The sequence below is a fragment of the Marmota marmota genome, unplaced genomic scaffold (assembly GCF_001458135.2).
Source record: "Marmota marmota marmota unplaced genomic scaffold, marMar, whole genome shotgun sequence".
Classification (NCBI taxonomy): domain Eukaryota; kingdom Metazoa; phylum Chordata; class Mammalia; order Rodentia; family Sciuridae; genus Marmota; species Marmota marmota.
Window position 1 is genome coordinate 3,487,129 of NW_025999891.1, and position 21,834 is coordinate 3,508,962.

Sequence of the window (21,834 nt, forward strand, 5' to 3'; positions counted from 1 at the left end):
TATATATATATATCATGGTAGATTCATATAACCATGGAAAAAATATTTACAATATAGTGATAGGTGGTGGGGTAGGGGGAGAAGTAGAATAATATGTGTAATATAATTCTATGTGTGTTTCTTACAATACAGTTACAATATATTGATGTTTGCATATGTGAAGAAATTTTCTGAAAATATTAATCACCCAGTAAGAAGGATGGGAAGAGTGGCTTTCATCTTACCTTTGTGATAGGGGGTGTGGGGGACTTAATCATTCAGCATATATTACTTTTATTTATTTTTAAAAACCAGTTTAATAAAATAAAACATTAGGTTGGGAATGTGGCTCAGTGGTAGAATGTTTGCCTAGCATGTGCAAGGCCCTGGGTTCAATCCCCAGTACCACAAAAAACAAACAAAAGGAACAAAATGAAAAGAGAGTGGGAACTAAATAGTTAAATGTTTTGTAAAGTGTGTTGGATGTGAAAAGTGATCTATAAATGCCTATTATTTTAACTAAACAATAGAATGTGGGGCTTTTGTAATCTGAAGAAAGCAGCATTTCAACATCTTTTCCTACAGGAACATATGGTGGTTAAGACCATGGGGGATGAATACCTTAGAGTTCTGCTCTCTTGGAGTTGATACACAGATCTTTTCAGTGTTCCCCATTGCTCTTATGATGGAAACATCTATGGAAATGATTGTAAAGGCTCAGTGACATTGTTCAACTCGTGTTTAAAACTCTTGTCAGATACTCTAAAAAAAAGAAAAGAAAAAAACAGCCACATGGTGATTGCAAAAACATGATTGCCTTCAAGTTTTAAGAGCCTTAGTTTAGAGTTTGGTTTGTTGTATTGTATGAAGAGTGCCTTTGACTAAGAGTAGTAAGATACCTCTTACCTCTGGTGTTGTCTGGGCAACAAATTTGAAAATATGGGTATTATCTTGAGAGTTTTATCCTAGCATTTTACAGATTAACAGGAGACAGAATGTTGTGTTACTCTAGGTAACAGGCTTTTTGTTTTGTAACTTTTTAAGTGTTCGTTTTCTCCCTTTTGACACTTGGGATTAATTACGATTTATATTGTAATTAGATCAAGCCCTTAGAGAAAACAAAAAAACACAAATAGGTCCTCTGAATGGTATAATCATTTTTTCTTATGCCCATGTATTTTTAAAATAAAGTTATATAAATTAAAGCTATTATTTAAGAGCTTAAAAATGCAAGTAGAATAAGCACTGAAGATTTCACATTACTTAGGTTGCAATAGTTAATGCATTAACCACCTGGGAAAGAGAATAGTAAAGACTTCCTAGATGAAAACAATGGTACATAGGGGAAGTTTGTATGTATTTCAGTTTTCCCTCATTCTTCAATTCTTGGGTAATAAAAAGATTAAAAAACAAAACAAATGCAACTATTACTTAAAGCTGATGGGGCAATTTATGGATGATGATATTTCATAGTGAAACCTTGGTGTTGTCTTGTTCACAGAGAACTTTCGTCTGTATATCTTAAGCCTGTAAAGTAAACATTACCATCCCTAGTTTTAGAGTAAAGAATCTAGGGCTGGGACAGATTAAGGTTTGCCTGTGAACAAAGTAGTTAGTATCTAGATTTTCTGATACCACAGTCACTGCCATTTTTTCATGCCACTTACTTTAGCTATTTTTCAGATTTGTGGAAAAGAACATAGAGGATCATCTCTAATCCAATATTTTCATTTTCTCGGTGAACAAACTAAGGCGCATAGTGGGTGTTAATTTAGATTGTCAGATATTAAGACCAGAGGGTAGATTTTTGTGCCAGCCTCTCTTTTAGGATAGAAATAAATACACACACACACACACACACACACACACGTACGTACGTATATGTATATACACATAAACATACATCTGTGTGTATATGCATATATGCATATATACATACATGCATACACACATACACATATATATCAACTCTTTAGAATAACTTTATAAATTAGGTATAATGTCACAAATTGAATAATTTCAAAATTCACACCTAATGGTGGCACCAGGATTCAAACCTAGCCTATTAATTTCAAGTCCAGGGTTTTAAACTGCCCGTTCTATTGCTTTAAATTAAGTGACTGTTATCTTAAAGTGGACTAAATGAATTTATCAGGATATTTAGATTAGATGAGAATACTTTCTCTAATGTTCCTGAATCTCAGAAGCACAGCTCTTGGGTTATTTCCTAGGGTTTTATTAACCCTTTTACAGATAAAGTTAAGTGACTTGGCCAAAGTCTCAGTTTATTAAGTGACCATGTTAGAACTAGAATTTATGTACTCTGGTTTCTAGCCCACTGCTTTTGGCATCAGTTCAAATGATTTATCTATGATGAAATTTTGTCAGCAGCAAAAGCATGTCTACATCCTTCATCACATTGCAGTATTATGTCAGGTCTCTTCTGGAATACAGTTACATCAGCATGTTGAGTTTCCAGTGTTCGGTATATACCTTATGAATGTATACATAGTAATGGAAGTAACTAATGGATACAAGAGTCATCTGTTACTTTTTCATTTTAAATCTTCCATCTCAGTGAAAGTGTAAAGAAATGCAACAAATTTTCCTCAGGGCCTTTGTGCAAACATTTTTTTTCTTTCTTTTTTAATAGAAAAGTCCCTTCTGACTCCATATGGAGTAGAAAACTAGCTTAGTTTATTGAATGCTGCTCAATCTAATTTAGAATAATTTTTAAATTCCTAAATGCTTGGGTATAGAGAGCTTGCTCCCTGGAGTCTTGTTTTTTAACAGTGGAGCCTAGAGGATTAAATTGAGCTGAACTGAATTGATTGGCATTTTGACACTGCGGACCATGAAAAGAAATGGAATTTGTCCAACTTTTAAAAACAGTCACAGAAAGAACCATTTCCTTAAATGTGTCCCATTTTGCAAAGATTTTTTTCTTAAAAAACCAAGAGGCATTTTCTAGCACTTTATCAATTTCCTATATTACAGTTCAAAGTGAGAGTTTAACTTTGAAAGGCTTTTGTAAAGGCCTGGATGGAGGCATTAACATGGTATCCTTACCTGAATAGGCACTAATAGAGGTCTTTTGAGGACTGTGCACTTTAGGGAAATCACTATAGGAGCCTTTTTATAAAAGACAAGCATATTTAAGAAATTGATATCTATGAAATGTATTGCTAGCATGTTAAAATGCAAGAGACAAGTTAGAGTTGAATAAGATATATTTCCTGCTGAATTCTTTTCCAGACAGAGATGATTACCATGTCATCATTTTTCTTAAAGGGCATTATTTAATGTTGACTTCAATAAAATCCCACCTCTGAGTGTCATGAAAAGAACTGGTCTTACCTTAACATTGCTGTTCTAAAGTGCTGCTGCCTTTTTTTTTTAAATCATAGGAGGAGACTGTCATAAGTTATAGTCTGGAAGAAGTTTCAAACTGGCAAGTTTGCCAGATATTTTAAGCAGTTTATTTTGGGGTGTATCAGCAGATTTTTTTTCTTACATTGCCATTTGGGTGCCTGCTGACACAGCCTGAATAAATCTTTCAGATATTTTCCTTCCTAGAGATGGATGAAGATGATGAAACTCCAAGATCTGGACCTTCCATTAACTCTTCACTTACCATCTGGTTATATTCTATTACCTGATCTCTAGGAAACATATTTCTTTACAGCATGAGTTTGCAATGTTTGGGTCTTTCAGTGTCTTAGCAACTAAGTTTAAGTTTTATGGAAAGATTGATTAACAAAAGAGTGATTCTGATTTCTGTCATACAAACACACCCATATATACATGTACACATATGCACACATGTAGTTTTTTTTAAAGATTATTGTTTTGTTTTATTTAATTTATTTATTTTTATTTTTTTGTAGTGCCAGGGATTGAACCAAGGGCCTTGTACATGTGAGGCAAGCACTCTACCATCTGAGCTATATCCCCAGCTAATTTAGATTATTTCTCAACTAATATTTTGAAAATTGCCAAATTTTCCCACAGAAAAAGAGACTGAACGTTTATATAAAATAAAGATGTTTTTTTCTTGATTGCAGAATTTTTAGTCTTGAAGTGACTCATTTCTAATTGGTTAATGAAGACTTTTTTTAAAAAATGTTAATTTCTGAACAGGCATAATAGTGCACACCTGTGATTCTATTTCCTGGGGAGACTGAGGCAGGAGAATTCCAAGTTCAAGGGTAGCCGGAGTAACTTAGACCCTTTCTCAAAAAAATAAAAAGGGCTGGGGATGTGTCTTCATGGTAAAGTGCTCCTGGGTTCAATCCCTAGTACACACACACACACACACACACACACACACACTTTTGGCTTTTGGGTTCCTAAAGCAGCTTCATTGATATTTATTTTAGTCAAGTATTCAGAAATGCTAAAATTACTGATGCCTGAAAATATTTGCTCTAGCATCATGAGACTGGAAGTGCAAGAGATAAGAGAGCTAATTATTGAGTACCTGCACTGTGCCCACCCTTTTTGTATGCCACTACATTGCATGCAGGAGAGAGAGAAGAGTCTCATTTTACAAAGAGCTAGTTGCTGGTCAGATGAAAGGCACTGCTCAGTGAGTTTGAAGAAACATAGTAAAGACTTAAGCCTGTAAAGGCATCAGAGAATACCTTTTGGTGGTAACAGTTCTAAATCAGGAGTCATAAAACCTGGGTTCTTGTCCAAGTGACCTCATTTATTAAACTGCCTGGACCCTGAATGTTTCCATGTCTGAAAAGTGAGGATATAATCTCTAGCTTGCCTTCTCAGCTATGGTTACAGGATGGAATCACCAGCCCAGGAGAGAGGGAGCTTTGAAAATATTGATATTTAAATCCCATCCTCAAATAGAAAGTTTGGTTTGGTTCAATTGGACCCTATTAGGCCTTCTAAAAATAAAATTATGTGAATGATCCAGAAATACATGTCTGTTGTGAAAAATTCAAATATACATAAGTATATGGGGCCACAGAGGCTCCCTACATTACCCTCTCAGAGATAAAATAAAATCCCGTCCTCAAAAAATTCTGATTTGTTCTAAGGTTCAGTCTGGGCATAGCTATTTTTTAAAATGTCCACAAGTAATTCATTTGTGCAGCTACAATCTCTATGAGGGATGACAAGAAAAGTCCTCTTTATCCATTAAGCCTCAAGTTTACAATTATATACAAGACAATGGTACCTAATGGGTTAAATTTATTTCCAAGGGTTATCTACAGAGTAAGATAGCATTTTCTTTTTTCCCCACCATAATTTCAACGTTTAGTTAAAAATTTATCTCTGAATTTCTCCCAGCTCATAGAAAGCCATTGATAAGTATTTGTTTCATTTATGAATGTATAGCTTTTAAAATTTTTAAGATTATTCCAAAAAATGGATTTGTTTGAGCTACAATGAATGCATGGAGCTGGCGAAGAAGCAGGACTTTTCTGTAGAAACACTGCCCCTTAGAGAAAAGTGAGCCTTTCTCACGCATCCCCGGCTTGCTACAATCCTGCACCCAAGCAGCAGTGTGTTGGGGCGGCTACTTGTAGGGCAGGCCCTGAGGCGCACGCTGTGGGATCCAAGTGGGTGCAGCGACCTCCGGGGAGGGGCGCCGGCCAGGCCGACCCTCCCGGCTCTCTCAGGGCCCTCCCACCATCCGCCCCGCCTTCTCCCAGAGGCCCCGCCCCGGACGCGGGTGGGGGCAGGTTGCTGGCGGAGCCCAGCAGCCTAAACTCCACAGCCGAGCCCCAGGGTTTCGGCGGCGGCCTCCAAGCAACCTGGTGGGCCCAGCTCAGCCGCTTGGAGCCAGCTTTTCTGGCTCGGCGGAGTCCAACTCAAGCCCAGTTGAGGGGACACCATGCAGAGCTGTGCGCCTTGAGTCGGTCCCATGACCCTGAGCACTTTGGTCCACGAGAGTAAGGCGCCCCCAGCCTGCACCTGCAGCCTCTGTGGCCCCGACATGATCCCTTATTTCTCCGCCAACGCGGTCATCTCGCAAAACGCCATCAACCAGCTGTGAGTCCGACGCGAGCCCTTGTGCCGCCGCGAACGCTCGGAAAGTTTGCTTTTCAGCCGCTGCTTTCCCCAGCATTCTGGGGAGCGAACTAGCTAGGGAGGGCGAAAGCACAGCCTGAGTGCTCGGAGGTCTTGCGCATCCGGGAGTTGAGCGACGGGTGGAAGTGTTGGGTTACTCTTGGAGACAATAGTGTCCCGGAATGGGGTTGGGTGAAAGAATCCTTTGGGAGAATTTTGAGGGAACTTTGAGTAGAACTTTGAGGGAAGCTGAAAGTGGGGTAGTCCCAAAGAAGTCTGTGGTGACCGAGTGACAGCCTAGCCGTAAGGCACCTGGTAGTTGGGGATAAGGAGGTGGTAGAGTCGGAATAACCGGCCGGAAACTCAGGGACTTGCTCAGTCCAGTTGGTGACAAACCTCCCGTGGTGGCCGGTTTTGTTTGTTTAAAGTAAATTTGTGCGAGACTAAGTTTCTGCTACAGATGGTCCACACACAAAAAAAGGCAGTTCATTCTTTGACTCCAGTGGCTGTACATTAGAATTCTTTTAGAAAACTAGTTTTCAGTAGTTTGGCTGTTTTTCTTTTATTGCCCTTTTTACTAGTACGTGCTAATAACTGGGGTAGAGGATTACTCAAGCCTGGATGCGTTCTTTGACTCACTGAAGTTCAGGATTCGTGTGCATCTTTAAACCGTCACTGGTTGGTTCCTCTGAGAGGTGTGTGTGTGTGTGTGTACACGTACGTGCTCACGCACGGTACTTGGGATTGAACCCAGCCGTGCACCCCCACTGACCTGCCCTTCTTTATTTTTATTTTGAGACTGGGTCCTAAAACTTGCCCAGGTTGGCCTTGAACTTTCGATGCTCCTGCCTCAGCCTCCCCAGTCACTGGGATTCTTTACAGGTGTGCGCTGCCACCCTGGCTGTTTTTGAAGTCTCTAGAGTTGTCATTCCCTTCCGTTGTGGTTTAGCTATTTGTGGGAACTGACAGTGTGTGCTAATACTTGCGGTTAATTTCAGCTCACAGTTATAAAGCTCAAAGTAGAGGAACACCACCTATTCAAGTTACATCCTTAAACCAGTAGAGTGGTTTAAGGTTACTTTAGATAGCAGCACTTTGGTCAGCGTTAGTGTATTGGCACTCCAGAGTGTCTTCAGAGGAGTCACCTGCTGAGATTTTTCTATGCTCCCAGCACTTAAGTGAGGCTACTGTCCCCCTCCTTCCTGAAGGACTCTTTTTTTTCTTCTTATTGTCCCAACAGAAACTTTCCATTATCCTTCACTCACTAAAAATCTGTATAATAGCATGTAAAGTGATTTTTAGATATCTTACACCTAATTTATTATTTTAATTGTCTGTCTTGTCCTCCCAAATAAATTCATTTGAATTTCAGCTTTTTTCCTGATGCCCCCCCCCAAAATTAGCATATGCAAAAGGAAAAAAGTGATTTTTTACTGCCTTCTGTACAATAAAATAAACTCTCATTTTTCCTTTAAAAGGGGTGGGAGTAGGGTGAAAGAGAAGGAAAGGAGTGAATAACCAATCTCAAAGAAATCTGTTAACAATACTTTTTTTTAATATTTATTTTTTAGTTTTCGGTGGACACAACATCTTTGTATGTGGTGCTGAGGATCGAACCCGGGCTGCACGCATGCCAGGCGAGCTCGCTACCGCTTGAGCCACATCCCCAGCCCCTGTTAACAATACTTTTTAAAGTTTTTTTTTTTTTTTTTTTAAGTTCCAGGCATGGTGGTGCTGGCCTGTAATCCCAACTACAGCTACTCAGGAGGCTAAGGCAGGAGGATCGAAAAGTTCAAGGCCAGCATAGGCAATTTAGCAAGACCTTGTCTTGAAATGAAATAAAAAGAGCTGGGATGTAGCTCAGTGGAAGAGCATTCTCCTGTGTTCGGTCCCTAATATGGCAAATAAGTAAATAAATTTTAAAAAGTAGTGGAAACATCCCAGGTGTCCAAGGATGGCCGAATGGGTGAATAAAATATGATATATACATATAATGGAATATTATTCAGCTTTATAAAAAAGGAAATTCTGATACATGTTACAACAGGAATGAACTTTGAAGGCATTATTCTAAGTGAAATAAACCAGACACAAAAGGACAGATAGTGTATAATTCCATTCATATATGTTACCTAGAATAGTCAAATTAAGAGACAAGAAAATAGAATGGTGGTTTTGGAGCTAATGGAGAGGGTATAAGTACAAAGTTTCATTTGGGGAGGATGAAAAAATTGGGGGGTAAATAGTGGCAATGGTAGCACATTGTGAAAGTACTTAATGCCATAGACTATGTGATTAAAGTAATAAATCTCATGAATATTTATTGACAGTTAAAAAAGTGTGTGTGTGTGTGTGTTTGGTTCGGTTCTAGGGATTGAACCCAGGGCCTCATGCATGCTAGTGTTTCAGAATATTTTTGTCTTTTGGGGGGGTGCTTCTTGCTATGAAATTCATTTTGAAACTATTTATTAGTATAACTTTAGATGTCATGTTTATATGACATTTATAGTGTTGCCCAGGTCATCATCATTAAAAAAAATTATTAGGGCCAAGCAATGTGGTTCATACCCCAAATCCCAGGTACTTAGGAGGCTAAAGCAGGAGGATTACAAATTCAAGGCCAGCCTTAGCAATTCAGGGGATGTGGCTCAATGTAAAACACCCCAGGTTTCAATTCTTAGTACAAAAAAAAGAAAAAGAAAAAAAAATCTTGGAACTTGCCAGTCACAGTGGCTTACACCTATAATCACCTGGAAGTTGGGGAGGATCACAAGTTCATCAGCCAGAGCAACAGAGTAAGACCCAGTGTCAAAAAGAAAAAAAAATCTCAGAAGTTAGGCACTTGAGACACTGATTTGTTACCTTGTGTTTTTCATCCTTGACCTAAAGTAATTGTATTTATTTATTTGTTTTCGTAAGTGAATTTGACTTCCTGCCTGTACATTTGTGCTTTCTAAGTAAGCTCAATAATAGAGAAGCATATTGAGATGGTTTTGCAAAATATTCCCTTTCATGTTGTTTTGTTTTAGTAATAATACTAGTGCTCTTTCAGTTTAATTTTGTAGTTGTCCAAATAAATTCACAAGTGCTCTTCTCCAAATTTAAGCTTGCACAGAATTACCTGGAGGGCTTGTTAAAACACAAATTGCTGCCTGCAGCCCCCAGAGTTTCTGATTCTGCAATTTGGGTATGGATAGAGACTTGTTCCTAGATATTGTTCATGATGCTGGTCTGGGGACCACTACCCTTTTAAAGTATTCCTCTGAGGTAGATTGGGCAAGTCATCATCCACATTTTATAGGGCAATTAACTAGAGAAATCATAATGATGAAGTAATTTGCACAGAGCTACATGGCTTACTATTGGTAGAACTGAAACTAGAACCAGCATTTTCCCTTCTCAGTATCCTGAACTCTTACATGCTGTGCTTAAAGTCCTAATATGTGTATCTTTGTGTATGTGTATCTCTGTGTCTTTATGTATGAATGTGTGTGTGTGTTTCTTTGTGTGTTACTCGGGAGGGAACCCATGGCTTTGTTTGTGCTAGGCAAATGCTTTACCACTGAGGTATAATCTCAGCCCCTTGAACATTTTTTTTTTTTTATAAATTTCTAGCAGTGGAATTTCTTCATTCAATATTATGTATATGTTAAAATTTTGACAAATACTGCCATATTGCTCTTTAAAAAGTCTTTGCCAATTTGTTTTACTAGCTATATATAAGAGTGTACCTTAGCCTGGTGCAGTGGCACACACCTCTGGTCCCAACAATTTAGGAGCCTGGGGCAGGAGGATCACAAGTTCAAGGCCAGCCTCAGCAATTGAGCAAGGTCCTAGGTAACTTAGCCAGACCCTGCTTAAAATAAAAAAGGCTGCAACAACTCCTGAGGCTGAAGCAGGAGGATCAGGAGTTCAAAGCCAGCCTCATCAGATTAGCGAGGTACTTAGCAACTCAGCGAGAGTCTCTAAATAAAATATAAAAAAGGGCTGGGGATGTAGCTCAGTAGTTAAGCGCCCCCTGGATATTCAGTCTTTCCCTATATCTTTATCAACCCTAGTAATAGTAATAACAATATTAACTAGCATCTAATTTTTTACTGAGCTCTTATTCTCTGAGAGATACTGTTTTGAGCACTATGCATATTATCTCATTCTCCTGTCTTAGTAATCTTATGAGTTTAATATCCTCAATTACAGGTGAGAGACACAGAGATGTTAAGTAACCTATAAATTTAAAATTATATAGCCAGTATGCAAACATAGTCTAACTCTAGAGCCCCTATTCTTTTTTTAATATTTATTTTTTTAGTTATAGGTGGACATAATGTCTTTATTTTTATGTGGTGCTGAGGATCGAACCCAGTACTTCACGCATGGTAGGCGAGAGCCACAACCTGAGCCACAATTCCAGCCCAGAATCCCTATTCTTAAATACTTCATTTATAATTCCCTTATTACTATTGAGGTTTAGCATTTCTTTATATTATTATTGGTCTTTTTTCATTTTTAATCTGTGATTTGCATGTCTTTTGTACTTCTGATCACTTTTTTATTGGTATTTTTCTTCTTCCTTCCTTTGGATTAAATCCAGGGCCTCATGTATGCTAGGCAAGTGCTCTACCACTGAGATAGATGCACTCCCTTGTTATCTTTTTAATATTCTTTGTATATTGTGAATACAAGACAAAAATACTTTTCCTGTCTTATTGCTTGCCTTTTTTAATATTTATTTTTTAGTTGTAGTTGGACACAATACCTTTATTTATTTTATGTGGTACTAAGGATCAAACCAAGGGCCTCGCACATGCTAGGCGAGCCCTCTACTGCTGAGCCACAACCACAGCCCCTATTGCTTGCCTTTTAAAAAAATTTTTTTTTAGTTGTAGATACAATACCTTTTTTTTTAATGTATTTATTTTTACGTGATGCTGAGGATCAACCCCAGTGCCTCACTCATGCTAGGCAAGCTCTCTACCATTGAATTACAACCCTAGCCGCTTATTGCTTGCATTTTAACCTAGCATTTCATATAAAAGTTTTAAATTTTTGTATAGTCAAATCTGTTAGTATTTTAGCTTATGGTTTCAGAGTTTTGTATCTTGCTTTAAAAAAATCCTTATCCACTCCCAGGATTATGAATGTAGTATTATATGTTTTTTCAATTACATTTAAATTTTTAAATATTTGCTCTTTAAAACATCTGTAAATTATTTTTGTTTATACTGTTAGGTACGAATTGAACTTAACATTTTTTTCCAAAATAGTTTGTAAGTTATTCAAATACCATGTATTTTAATCTATTTTTACTTCACTAATTTTAAATACCACATACATTATATATTAAATTCTTATAAATGTTGCTATGGCACATGACCATAATCAGAGGGATTCCAAAGGTAGGAGAAGGATCACAAGTTTGAGGCTAGCCTGAGCACTTTAGCAAGACCCTATCTCATAAAAGGGCTGGAGATGTAGCTCAGTGGTAGAGCACCCCTCGGTTAAATTTCCAATATCCTTTTCCCTGTTAAAAAAAAAAGGAAAAAAATTCTTTTAGATATTTGGTATCTGCTTTTGTATCCTCAAATTATGTTGCTGATTTTTTCTGTTTATATACCAGTACCACACTGGGCTTAGTGGTGCATATCCGTAATACCAGTGACTCAGGAGGGTGCTAATTCCAGGCCAACCTCAGTAACTTAACAAGCAATTTAGGGAGACCCTCACTCAAAAAATAAAAAGGACTGGGGATATAGCTCTGTGGTAGAGTGCCAGTTGTTCAGTCCCACTACTAAACAGACAAACAGCAATATCATGCCATTTTTACTTACAGATTTAGTAGATATTTTGATACCTTTTAATGGCAAGAGCTACATCATTGTTGTTGTTGTTGTTTTAATGTCTTAGCTATTTTTATTTTCTAGGTAAGTCTTAGAATCAGCTTGACTTTTAAAAATCCTATTGAAATTTTGATTGATATTTTACTGAATGCATTTTGGAAAGAATTAACAGCTTTATGAAATGAGCCTTCCCACTGAGAAACATGGTGTGTATTTTATTCATTGCTTTTTCAATGTCCTTCGTTTAACTTTTTCTAGTTTTCCTCACATGGTAGGAAATACATTCTGTATTCGGTATATTCATGGACATTTTCATTTTATAAAGTTTTTGTGGTTAGGGTTAGGGAATGATTCATACCATTTTCTAATTAAGCCATTGCCAATGTGGCTTTTCACATTTGCTTTTTTATCAGACCACCTTGCTGAGCTCTTACTTGACTATAAATCATATATATATTTTTTTTCTTTCTTTCTTTCTTTTCTTTTCTTTTTTTTGGTGGTGCTGGGATTGAACCCAAGGCCTTGATGCATACCAGGCAAGCGCTCTATCAAATGAGCTTTGTCTTGTTCTCCATTGTAAAAGGAATGTTTTTATGTTTTGTAAATAAGTATACTTCATGCTAGAGATCATTTGTCAAGTTGAGGGCATTTTATACCGTTGCTAATCTACAAAGATTTTAAATTCTATATAGTTTTTGGATTTCATTAAATACTCCTGACATTTATTAAAATAAAATTTTTCCCTTTTCTAGTAATGTTCTGACATATTGAGTTGCTAAAGTTGAATCATGAGCTACACTCTCTTTGTATTTAATTAATATCCTGCTAGATTTGGTTTACTAATATTTAATGTTTTGCATTTGTCTCAAATATTTGTTGACTCTTTAGTGCTGTCTTTGTCTACCTTATGTCTAATTTATAGAATGAGTAGTTTTTCCTTTTTTCTGTACTCTAAAACAGTTGTTTAGCAGGATTACCTGTATTTTAAAGCCTAGAACCAATTTGTTTTTCAAGTGTGAAAATATAATGAAAAATTTTCCTCTCTATTTTAAAAATTTCTTTGTTCTCATTGAATAAATGTAACTATTATCCATGATGCTATTAAAATTTAGGTCTTTTACTGAAATGGGCAAATATAATTAGAGTAATAGGTAATTCAGGAATTTAAACCAGGCATTTATTTATGGTTTACGGGCTCTCCCCACCCCTAGATGGAGAGAGACTAATATTTAAAAGAGGCATTAGGGGCTGGGGTGTAGCTCTGTGGTAAAGTGAGTGCTTAGCATGTACAAGGCCCTCGATTCAATCAAAATAAAAGAGGCATGAGATATTTCTCTGATTTTAAATTAATACTGTTTTTGTGATTATTTCTGATCCTTAGAGAATATAGCCTTAAAAAGTAGTATGAATCTTCTGGATGTTATGGCCTCAAAGGTTAAATGTACCTTTATACCTACTTTCAGGGTATAAAGGTACATTTGTGTTTTCATTATTAATGATAAGTTTCTATGGTTTTATCCATACTTGTGCTCCTTTCAAGTCAATAGAGCAGAAATGGAAACAAGTGGGGAGAGCTGTCACCTTTGGCCTTCTTGAAATTATGCTTAACTAGGTTAACTGAAGAGTAAATCTGCACAATGAAGATGAACAGGAATGGTGAGGTAGTGATGTGCTCCAGTCAAGATTTCTTTTCGATAAATCTATAGTGGCTTTCCCCCTCCTAAACTATTGCTATTCAGCTTATTTTTAAATTTTTTTAGTTGTAGATGGACACAATACCCTTTATTTTATTTATTAATTTTTATGTGGTGCTGAGGATTGAACCCAGTGCCTCACACATGCTAGGCAAATGCTTTACCACTGAGCCACAACCCCCGCCTCTGCTATCAGCTTTTTCACTTGTGCTTACTTCTGAAATTGGACAATTTTTCTAAACTTACACTGAGAAACCACTGCCCAAAGCCACATGATTAAAGTTGTTGGTCTGTTTCAAAAGAGCTATTGGACCTTGGAAGTAATTGAGGGACTCAAACTTTTACAGATCATTTTGCGCACACCTTTTTTTGGGTCTTTCCTGTAAAATTGCATTATTTAGTTACCATGTGTTAAACTGCCTTAGGGCTAAAGAAGATTGATATAATTTCTGAACTTATCACATAGTTTCTGAATTTCTAAAGTGAAAACAGAAAATTCATATCCTAACTAGTTTCAAATAGGATTAGAGATAGCTTTGTATTGTTGAATGAAGCAGGATGTTGCTCTCACTAATTTAGTTATGTTTAACTTGAAGAAATATGCTAAGAATCAAGGCCTTTTTAGGTGTTCCAATGATTTGAAAAGGACATAGCCAATGATTTTGTAAATAAATTGCGAGCCTTATACACAAAGGGCAAATTTAGGACCATCTCCCTTTTGCATGTTGTGTGAATTTAACAAATTTTGTTTTTTCTATTAATCTGTTTTTAGAAGGGCTATAACCCTTCTTTTGTATTCATTATATCTGATAAAGCAACAAAATCTAGAGACTTGATCACTCTCAAAGAGAAACGTTAGTATTAACCAATTCTAGAGTTTTAAATTTTTATTTTTTTAGTTTTTTGGGCAGTACTAGGGATTTAAAGGAGGGATGCTCTACCACTGAGATACAACCCCAGACCTTTTTATTTTTATTTTGAAATAGAGTGTCACTAAATTGCCCAGATTGGCCTTGAACTTTAATCTTCCTGCCTCATCCTCTGGCATTACTGGAATTATGGGCATGCACCAGCACATTCAATTTGTAAGCTATTTTAAATATTCTAACAGTTTAGGTATCTAGGCAGAGAAGAAATACAGTTGTATTATTTTTTAAATAAGAGCTAAATGGTCCAGATTGTTGCTTATGTTGCAGATAACATCTGCCTCATTTCAAGGGACTGTGGAGATCAAATAAGATGTTTCATAAGAAAGATTAATAAAATTTTTAATGTGATTGTTACTTTTATCATCTGCACTTAATATTTATTATTCAAGATTCACATCGTTATTCATGATCCATAATAGGGTATTTCAAGCCTGAGTGCCCTAATTGTGGAATTTATATTGCTTATCTTCTGTAATAACTGTGTAAGAGTTTATACCACAGACAACTTTATCTTTTTGCAATGTTAAGCATTCTTCATCATCCCAGCAAAAGGTTGGTCAAGTTTATGAGCTCAGCATCTTGTCTGTGCATCTCTGTGTTGTTCTCCAAATTTTGTATAGTAAAAGCCAGTTGATCTCCATGAAAGCTAAATCAATGAGAGCTAAATCACTTTTCTTAACTGATTTTAAGTAATTATACTTAGAGAGCTCTTAAGAGAAATGTTATTTTTTCAGGACCCTCTTCTGTCCTGTGTGTCCCCTTAAACTAATGTGTTTCTCTGAATGGTGATTTTTATCCAGTTTTCATAAACATTGAAATTTTTAATTTCCTATAATTATATAATCTTAATTTTTGTGGAGACCTTTAGTTTGAGAACTTTTTGATGGGGGGATGTGAATTCTCAATGTAAACTTTCTAAGAGATGAGTGAAATAATAGCTTTAAACAATGAGTGAAACTGAACCTCTTTGAAATCCTTTTGATCAGGTGATTTAGGTATATTTCATTTGATCAGCTTCACCCCAGTAAAAACATATCACACTTAATTCCTAAAATATCCCATTCCTTGAACATCCTCATTTTCTGTCCCCCACCTCCTTCCCTAGTACTGGGGATTATACCGGTGTTTCTCTACTATTGAGCTATATTTCCAGGCCTTTATTTGTAATTTTGAGATAGAATCTCACTAAATTACAGAAGGTAGCCTCAAACTTGTGATCACCCTGTCTCAACTGCTCTAGTCACTGGGATTATAGGCAAGCACTACCACACCCCACAAAACATTTTCTTTAAAAACTTTTAAAAGGTCTCTTGGGTCACATGTTCAGAATAATTATTTGTTGTTTGTCCTTGTTCCTAATAGTAGTAATGTGGTATTTGGAATGAAACAGATCTGAGTTACAGAGTTTCACCCCTTCTTAGCTGTGTGGCTTTGAACATATTTGACAACCACTCTAGGATTTAATTTCCTCATCAGTAAAATGGAATTTATAATACTTGTAAGAATTAAATGTAGCCAGGTACAGTGGCTCACACCTGTAATCCCAGCGGCTTGGGAGGCTGAGACAGGAGGATCTCGAGTTCAAAGCCAGCTTCAGTAAAAGCGAGTCGCTAAGCAACTCATTGAGACCCTATCTCTAAATAAAATATAAAAACATCTGGGGAGGGGCCTAGGGTAAAAATAAAGGTGTCCAACTACAACTGAAAAAAAAATTTAAAAAAAAATCTGAGGATGTGGCTCAGTGGTTGAGCATTGAGTTCAATCCCCAGTATCCAAAAAAAAATGTAATGTAATATTTGTGAAATACTGGCAATAGTGAGCAGTCAATAAATAGTTTTTTTTTTTAACTTTTTTTCTTTATCAACATTAGCCAAATTATAGAATTAGAATACAAAATGGAAATGGTATCTCACCTGATGATAAAAATTGTATAATTTTCATTATTATCATAATTCTACCTGTTTTGTATAAGGGATGGGAGATAAAAAGAAATAATGTACAAGATGTGGTTCCTGCAGTCCAGATGCTTAGTCTATTGAAGAGGTAAGACTTGTCAGTAAAGGATAAATAAGAGTACAATTTCATGCACACTAAGTGCCAGTGAATGGTGCAGTTGATGCTTTCAGAAATCAGAGCACCATAGGGAAGGGGTGGAAAAGTGGAAGTACTGGGATTTGAAATGGGGCAAATTATATTCCATGTATGTATGATTAAGATGTCAAAATGAACCCCACTATTATGTAGAACTGTAATGCACTAATAAAAACATTTAAACAGGGGCTGGGGATGTGGCTCAAGCGGTAGCACGCTCGCCTGGCATGCGTGCAGCCCGGGTTCGATCCTCAGCACCACATACAAAACAAAGATGTTGTATCCGCCGATAACTAAAAAATAAATATTAAAATTCTCTTTCTCTCTCTCTCTCTCTCTCTCTCTCTCTCTCTCCTCTCTCACTCTCTCTTTAAAAAAATAAATAAATAAACAGAAAATCGTAAATAAGCCAGTTAAGAAAGGATTTGGAGACTAGGGTTGTGGCTCAGGTAGAACGCTTGTCTCGCATGCATGGGACACTGGATTGGATCTTCAGCACCACATAAATAGATAAAATAAAGGTATTGTGCCCATGTACAACCATAAAGAAAAAAGAAAAGGATTTAGGGCTAGGGCTGTAGCTCAGTGATCGAGCAGTTGCCTTATACATGGGAGGCACTGGGTTCTATCCTCAGCACCACATGAAAATGAATAGAATAAAGGTATTGTGACCATCTGCAACTAAATAAAATGTATTTTAAAAAAAGAAGAAAATTGAAGGATTTATAGCCAGACCAGGGCACAAACCTGTAATTCCAGTAACGGAGGAGGCCGAGGCAGGAGGATTGTGAGTTCAAGGGCAGCCTGGACAATTAATGAGAACCCATCTTTCTTTCTGAAGGGAGGGGTGGATGAGGAACAGTGCTAGGGAATGCAGCTCAGAGAATGCTCCTGGGTTCTCTTCCTAATACCTCAAAAAAGAAATAGAAAAGGATTTATGGAAGTAGGATTTTCTCTAGGACACTGAGCTTTATTTCTGGCCCTCTTCAATGTCTTGATTTATCTAAATAGTGGTATAGGATCCTTGTATGGTTTTTAAAAGGGGCTGGGGAGACTATTGTTGCAGATGTTATAGCCATATTATAAAGAGAAAGTTTTCAAGTAATAACTGTTATTAATCATTTATGGCAAGGCAAATCCAAGTTTTTTTTCCTTAGAAAATTGTCATGAGCATGTTTTGGGAATGGGCATAGTTTTTAATCTAATATCCACTGGGTACATAGTATAGTAAGCAGAGTTTGCAGACTTTACATAGCTTTTTTAGGCAGGCTGCCAATTTTGCAAATCTGTTGTTATTGAATCAGTACTGGTGGCTGGGAGAACAATGCAAAATCCCCACAGGCAACATAAGAACCGAAATCATTAAACTATCTGTTAGTAGCTTTATGGTTAAAACACACACACACACACACACACACACACACACACACACATTCAAGTAATCCAAAGCAAAATCTCATTCTCTGCTTCCTCCAGGTGCTTAGCTCTAGATATTATTACATCAGCATCATCTGGTAGGCAAAGTGTTTCCCATGGCACAGAAGGCTTGTATTATTTTTAGTAGAATGAGCTATAAGGGGAAGGGTGTGCTGATTGCTGTTTTTCCTTGTTCTTACTGGTTTGGTTACCAGTTTAATGGCCTGGTTTGGCATTCTATGTAGGCAATCTGCAGCTCCTCCGTTTCTAAATCAAATATATATTAAAACCATTCTAGTGGATATGGCAGTCCTTTACATTAATAGTGTGCCTGTGATTGTATCAGTTAATAAAATTTAAGAACTATATGTACATGCCATGTTACACTAAGCCCAGATGATACTTTAATATGATATTAAGTTAAAATAAAGTTATTGCAACTACTAAAAATTTTATGTTTATGCCTTAATAACTCTCCTATGATGAAAGAAATGGCAAAGTGAGACTAGATAAGATAAAATACTTAAAAATACTTATTTATTTCCATTTAGTGGTTCTAACCAAATGAATTTAAACCCATTATAATTGTTTTTCAAAGTTAAAGAAAAACTGAGGACTATTAACTCTCACTGGCTATCTCTAAAGAGGAAAGACCATTGTTTTAAACATACTTTTGTATTGCTTACTTCTTTGAAAGTACTTGCTTTTATATGCTGGAACCCACTTTAGTTCTGGCCACTAGTGTGTTGAGAGCACCTGTGGCTCTTAGTCTCAGTTATGATAATCCAGACTCCCAGAATTTTCTTTCTTTATTTTATTGCCATCTTAAATGCTTGGTGAAATTCCCACAAGCTTATATGCCTTGTTTATCAGAAAATCGTTATGTGAAAGTTATGCTTTAAAAAACATATTATCTCAATGGTAATGGCCAAATTATATTATTATATTATGTCCATTTATTAATATGTAACAAGGAATCCCACCATTACGTATAATGCACCAATAAAAAGTATGGAAAAAACAAATAGAAAAAAATAAAATAACGATTAGTCTCTTTGTCAATTAAAATTGAAAAATATTGAGTGTCAATGCTTTTCTTTATGGTAGTCTTATAAATTATTTTGGGAGAAATTTCCAAATGGAAAATCCTTTTGACTTTGGGGAGGGTGGTACTGGCAATTGAAGACAGGGGTACTTTACCACTGAGCCACATCCCCAGCCCTTTTAATTTTAATTTTTTTTTTTTTAATTTTGAGACAGAGTCTTGCTAAATTGCTGAAGTCCTGGTAAATTGCTGAAGCTGGCCTCTAACTTGCCATCCTCCTGTCTCAGCCTCCCACGTCACTGGAATTACAGGTGTACACCACTGTGCCTGTCAAGAATCTTCTTGACTCTTTAAAAACCTGTTTTCCCCCATACATAGTAAAGTTGTTAGTATCTTCAATTCTCTACCACACATACTCATCTTGTCCTGCCCAGAGTGGTGACACAGTCCTGTAATCCCAGCAGTTTGGGAGACTGAGGCAGGAGGATTGCAAATTCAAAGCCAGCCTCAGCGAATTAACGAGGCCTTAAGCAAACTAGTGAGACCCTGTCTCAAAAAATAAAAAGGTTTGGGATGTTGCTCAATAGTTAAGCACCACTGGATTCAATCCCAGGTACGGGGGTTGGGGGTGGGGGGTGGAAGGTCCTGGGTGAGGAACTTGGTTTTTTGTTTTGTTTTTGTTTCTTAAAATCAAAATGGTGTAATCAACAAAGCAAAATGCACTGGGGTTTTTTTGGTTTGGGGTTTTTTGCTGTTACTGTTTGTTTTGGGTACTGGGAATTTAACCTAGGAATGGTTTGCCACTGAGTTACATCCCCAGCCCTTTTTTAATGTTTTATTTTGGGACAGGGTCTTACCAAGTTGCTTAGGGACTTTCTTAAGTTACTGAGGCTGGCTTCAAACTTGAAATCCTCCTGCCTCAGCTTCCCAAATCACTGGGATTACAGGCGAGCACCACCATACCTGGCAGTTACTTTTAAATAATTGCTGATAAGCATGTTTAATATAGAAAATCCAGAAAATACTGAGTTGTTTCTTCTCCCCTTGGAGAGCATTACTCTTATTCTTATCTTGCAAAATATTTACTGTTAACACTATCAAAGGTTTTTTTCTATGTATGTGTATGCTTTTTAAAATGGGATTGTCCTGTGTCTAATGCTTTGTAACCTCATTTTTTTTTTCACTTTAGCATATTGTAAACATCCTGCCATTGTCCTAAAATGCATTTCTTTCATATCCTTTTTACTGGTCATTTGTTTTCTTTCCATCTTTCTTTCTTTTTTTGGTTTGTTTTTTATTTTTTAATATACTTAGTTGTCAACGAACCTTATTTTATTTATTTATTTATATGTAGTACTGAGAATCAAAGCAAGGCAAGCGCTCTACTACAGAGCCCCAGCCCATGGTCATTTGTTTTCCATTGAACTGTTTCACATTCTGTCCTACTGAACATTTTGATTGTGTCCAGTTTTTTGCAGTTATAAACAAAGACTCAGTGAATGTCGTTGTGCCTAACTCATTACATGTGTCCTTAAAAAAAAAAAAATATCTTGAAGCTCAATACTGGGATTACTAGACCAAAAGATTTATATATTTTTAGGGCTTTTGATACAGATTATTAGCTTGCTTATCAGTTGTACACTGTACTGCCACCAGCAATTTTAGTAATTAATTTATATAATATTACTGAAATTATAAAAAATAAAATCAAGGTAAATACAATTTATCTTCAGTTGATCCTCACTGTTATTATTGTCATTGCTATTTGAGACCCTGTTTAATATTAAGCACTGGTGAAAAATGCTTGATTTATAATCTGTTTGACTAGAACTAAAGGAAAGATGAAATAATAGTATGAAATAATAGATAGTTAAGATGAAGAAGCTAATTATCCCAAGGTGCTTTGAGTATATATGTACTGTTTATGCATTTAGGCTTGCTACTCACATTTTCATATTATTCTAAAATCATCACCATTTTAGGCTTAGAGAACTCCAGAGCCAAAAAAGATAAGCAAACAAACTTACTTTAGTTAAGGTCCTACAGCAAATTAACTCAGACCTTAAACATTTCTTTATTTTCTTCTTAGGACATATTAAGCATTATTGAGATTTTCCATAGTGCTCTGTGGCTAATGAAATTTTAAAAGATTGATCAAAGCTGGGCTGGGTGGTACGTGTCTACAATCCCAGCAACTCCTGAGGCAGAGGCAGGAGGATTGCAAGGCCTGCCTCAGCAATTTATCAGAGCTCTAAGCAACTTAGTGAGACCCTGTCTGAAAATAAAAAACAAAAAATGACTGGGGGTGTGACTCAGTGATAAAGCACCCCTTGATTCAATCCCTAGTGCCACAAAAAAAATAAAATAAATATATAAATAAAAGATGATCAAATATATTAGTTTGCTAATGCTAGAGACTAATAAAGTTAGAATTGTCTTATCCTATTTAAAATGAACATGTTTTACAAAAATTGAGATGAACTTTTTAGGGAATATGCCATTTAAATTCTAAAATTTTCCATCTTTGGTCCTATGAGAGTTACAGAATAAAAGAATAGAGTGTGTGTTTTTAAGAGACTCTTAACTTGAATCACCAGCTGATCTAGTCAGTATCCCTAGAGGTCTGTAGCATATTTACCGGAAAGGGGGGGGGGGGACAACAGAAATAGCAAAGCAGGATGGAGAAAGGAGGCCATAGTATACTGGCTTCACTATGGTTGATTGCCTGCCTTTCTCTGAAACCAACCAGCGCTCTCTCTCTCTCTCTCTCTCTCTCTCTCTCTCTCTCTCTCTTTTTTTTTTTTTTTTTTTTT

At 36.5% G+C, this 21,834-nt stretch overlaps 1 protein-coding gene across 7 annotated transcripts in view; it reads left to right on the forward strand.

Annotated features, from left to right (window-relative positions):
* The window catches only part of Ssh2 (slingshot protein phosphatase 2), a 263,454-nt gene that overhangs the window by 143,304 nt on the left and 98,316 nt on the right, over positions 1–21,834 (forward strand). The window contains exon 1 of one of the 7 annotated variants that reach the window (XM_048793544.1): positions 5,602–5,991. The exons of 4 other annotated variants lie outside the window; for them this stretch is intronic. In XM_048793544.1, the coding sequence (XP_048649501.1) occupies positions 5,864–5,991 (128 nt within the window). In that variant the 5' untranslated portion in view covers positions 5,602–5,863. Of the gene's footprint in view, positions 1–5,601; positions 5,992–16,165; positions 16,513–21,834 lie in introns of those variants that run through there. 2 more of the 7 variants (XM_015501047.2, XM_048793561.1) reach the window with 2 other exon arrangements.